We start from the raw sequence: 3,530 nt of genomic DNA, 5'->3' as shown, positions 1-3,530 counted from the left end.
AAAAACGGAAGAGACAAGTATACCCCTGAAAATATGTCAATTGACATGCCAACTAATGGGGTTAGTAACGGTACGTATAACAGTTGGTTCAGATTTGTTAGTTCATGTACTAATTTGTTATTTTTTATAGTTGAATAACCGTAACATTCAGTGGCGTAAAGTTCATATACTATTGTTAAAATTTTCCCAAAACTAATAGATAAGATGAAAATATTAGTATCAGGTGAAGCAAGCATGGTAATTGTAAGAAATAATCATGTCCCAATAGCGTGTAGTACATTCTCCTGGTTCTTCAGTAATCTCACTGTTCATTATTCAGGTTTGGATATATGTGAGCAGTTCATGGATATGAATGATATGATAAAAGACGAAGACCTAATTTTGCACAACTCCCATGGGAATGGGATTAACCCGAGAGTTTATACCTCACGTAATATCCAGCAGTTGGTTGCAAATATGGTTCCTAGTGTTTTATCTAAAAGGCCTAGTCCAAGGGAATTGAATCTTCTAAAACGAAAAGCAAAAATCAATTCAAAAGACCAATCCAAGGGGTGGTCTGAGGATGGGGATATGGAGGTGGCCTGTGCTCAAAGTATTACCATACCAAAGGGCTCATATCCTGATTCATTTGGTACTAATAAGGTATGGACTTTCGATGTTATCAATGTTTTGGTGCTAGCTGATTTAAATGTTTCCTAAACTTATAAGGTATAGCTATTTTTTTGTTAGAAATTAAAATGCTATTTCACATGGAGGCTTCTTGTTGGTAGTGATGAAATGCTTTGAAGCTATTGATTTATTTCTTGTATATTGCTTTGTTCCTTGATAATTATTTTTAGGGAACAACCAGTTTTAGTTTTGCATGCAGTGTTAAAGGAGGAGATCACTCCTACTGAAGCTTAAAAGTGCTATATCTTTTCCTTTTTCTTTTTCACATGATTTGGAAGTAAAATCCTACTGTAATGAATTTAAAATGATTGGAGAGTATATAAATTGGACATGAGCTTCAACTATCATTTAATCTTTTTATTAGAAAGTATCAACCTTTCTTGTTCAGGGAAAATAAGGGTATGAAGAATATGATTAAATGGTTAATTTAAAGAAAGAAAATAAAATATAGGGGGGAGAGATAATTACATACTTATGAACTGCAGTGTGTATTTGCATAATTCAAAATTCTAAACACTAAACCCTATGTATATTTGCAGTGTTTTGGTTCTCGTAATTCAAAATTTTACATTCATGTTCTAATTGCTAGCATGTATTTGCTCCGGATGTTCTGCATTTTATACTAATAGAAAGTACTAACCTTTCTTGTTCAGGGAAATTAGGGTTATGAAGAATATGAGTAAATTTTAAATTAAAGAACAAAACAGATGGGGGAGAGAATATTATGTACTTATAAATTGCATTGTGTATTTGCATAATCAATTCTTAACGCTAAACCCTATGCATATTTGCAGTGTGAATATTGCAGTGTTTCGGTTCTCATAATTCAAAATTTTACATTCATTTTCTAATAGCTAGCATTTATTTGCACTGGATGTTTTGCGTTTTACACTAATGTTCTATAGACTTCTACAGGTTGATTTCTACATGCTACAAAAATTTATTCAGCTACATATGGATACAATGATCAGTTTCTGATTTACTTTGGTTTCTTTCTTCTCTTTTGCTTATTCTGTGCCCGGACATAAGTTTCTGCATTATAATGTTGATTAATTACACAGGAATCTATGGACTTTGATCATGATGAAGAAAACTTTGAAGATGGAGATGGGCGGTGGCCTTTTCATAGTTTTGTTGAGCAACTCATCCTAGACATGTTTGATCCAGGTTGGCTACTGTAGTTATGTTATTATTCTCTTCTGGAAAATACTGGGTCCATAAACTACCTGATTGATTTAATCTATAAGTTTTTTTTATATATTCTTTTATATGCTTAAGTTGCACTTCAGTTGTAGTCTCTCATACATTTTTTTTTCTTCATTTTACTGTTCTGATCTTTCTTAGTTTGGGAAGTACGCCATGGTGGTGTGATGGCATTGAGGGAAATTTTAACCCATCAGGGTGCTTCTGCCGGAGTATTTATGCCTGACTTGAGCCTGGATGATGCACTGTTTGCTGATTTAGAAAGTAAATGGACATCACAGACAATGAAGAGAAACAGAGAGATTGATTTGAATGTGCAAGTTCCAATTGATGAATTTGGAACAATGGTGAAGAAGCCGAAGTTTGAAGATGTTTCATGTCCATTTTTGGAAACAATGATCTCTGCTAGCAAGGATGAGAATGTAGATATCAGTATGCAGGTTCAAGATGGTGGGTGTAATTTGCCTTCTGAGCAGGTTAATGGTCAACTATGCTTCAGCTCTCTAAAGGTGGAGCCTGAGTTGTATCCAGGTGAGCAACCGGTCTGTACAACTGAGTTGAAGAGTGAGGCATCCTCTCAGAAACTGGATCTGCTGAGAAGTCTTACCGAAAATAACGAGCTGTTGAACTTGGTTAAACTGGTTAGGCATTCATGGCTTAAAAATTGTGAATTTCTTCAAGATTGTGCGATTCGTTTCCTGTGTGTATTGTCACTAGACCGGTATGTTTTTTTTCAAGGTTGCTGTGTTTTTCCTTAACTCTGGGCCTGATCTCGTATATTATTTTTCTAAATATTGTACTTTGATTTCTAGTATGAAAATGGGAGCTTCCTTATCTTAATAACATTATGTTTAAAATGATTGCAGTTTTGGAGATTATGTCTCTGATCAGGTAGTTGCTCCCGTACGTGAAACCTGTGCACAAGCATTGGGTGTTGTGTTCAAATATATGCATCCAACATTAGTTCATGAAACATTGAATATCTTGTTGAAGATGCAGGTAGTTGCCATGTTTTTGGTCTGTTATATTAGTTGTACTTGGTTGGAATCTATGTGTTGTATTTTTTTGTGCTTCTGATATTCCTATTTGTTCAGTGTAGACCAGAATGGGAAATTCGTCACGGGAGCCTTTTGAGTATTAAGTATTTGGTGGCCGTGCGGAAGGTATATATTAGGTTTGACTAATGAACTGCAGTTGAAGAACATTAGTAAACACATAACCACTAATCAACTATGCAACAAATTTGTTTCTTTTTTTGTTTTGGTGGTTGGTGCTTGCATTACTGAGATATTACATGCACACATTATATAATTTTACACTTGCTCTTCAGGTGCATATATTTCTTGAAGTACATGGTTACTACCTAATGCTCCACTGTTTTTTTATTTTCATGATACCAGGAAATGCTACATAACTTACTCGATAGGGTTCTGCCTGCATGTAAAGCTGGCCTAGAGGACCCTGATGATGATGTTCGAGCAGTAGCTGCAGATGCTCTAATACCTACCGCATCTGCTATTGTTGCATTAAAGGGTCAAACATTGCATTCTGTGGTGATGCTTCTTTGGGACATATTACTTGATTTGGATGATTTAAGTCCATCCACTAGCAGGTACTTTTCTGTTGTCCATAGTATCTTTTCCTACCGTTCTTTGCAG

General features: G+C 35.2%; 1 protein-coding gene across 1 annotated transcript in view; it reads left to right on the top strand.

Moving 5' to 3' along the window:
• LOC101306897 (TATA-binding protein-associated factor 172-like) overlaps window positions 1-3,530 on the top strand; it is a 21,462-nt gene that overhangs the window by 4,950 nt on the left and 12,982 nt on the right. Inside the window, exons 7-12 of the mRNA XM_004294879.1 lie at window positions 320-657; window positions 1,731-1,836; window positions 2,014-2,593; window positions 2,739-2,871; window positions 2,967-3,035; window positions 3,273-3,484. Of these exons, the coding sequence (XP_004294927.1) occupies window positions 320-657; window positions 1,731-1,836; window positions 2,014-2,593; window positions 2,739-2,871; window positions 2,967-3,035; window positions 3,273-3,484 (1,438 nt within the window). The remainder of the gene's footprint in view (window positions 1-319; window positions 658-1,730; window positions 1,837-2,013; window positions 2,594-2,738; window positions 2,872-2,966; window positions 3,036-3,272; window positions 3,485-3,530) is intronic.

The sequence above is a fragment of the Fragaria vesca genome, linkage group LG3, assembly GCF_000184155.1.
Source record: "Fragaria vesca subsp. vesca linkage group LG3, FraVesHawaii_1.0, whole genome shotgun sequence".
Classification (NCBI taxonomy): Eukaryota; Viridiplantae; Streptophyta; class Magnoliopsida; order Rosales; family Rosaceae; genus Fragaria; species Fragaria vesca.
Note: the sequence above shows the minus strand (reverse complement) of the source record. Positions and strands in the feature narration are given on the sequence as shown.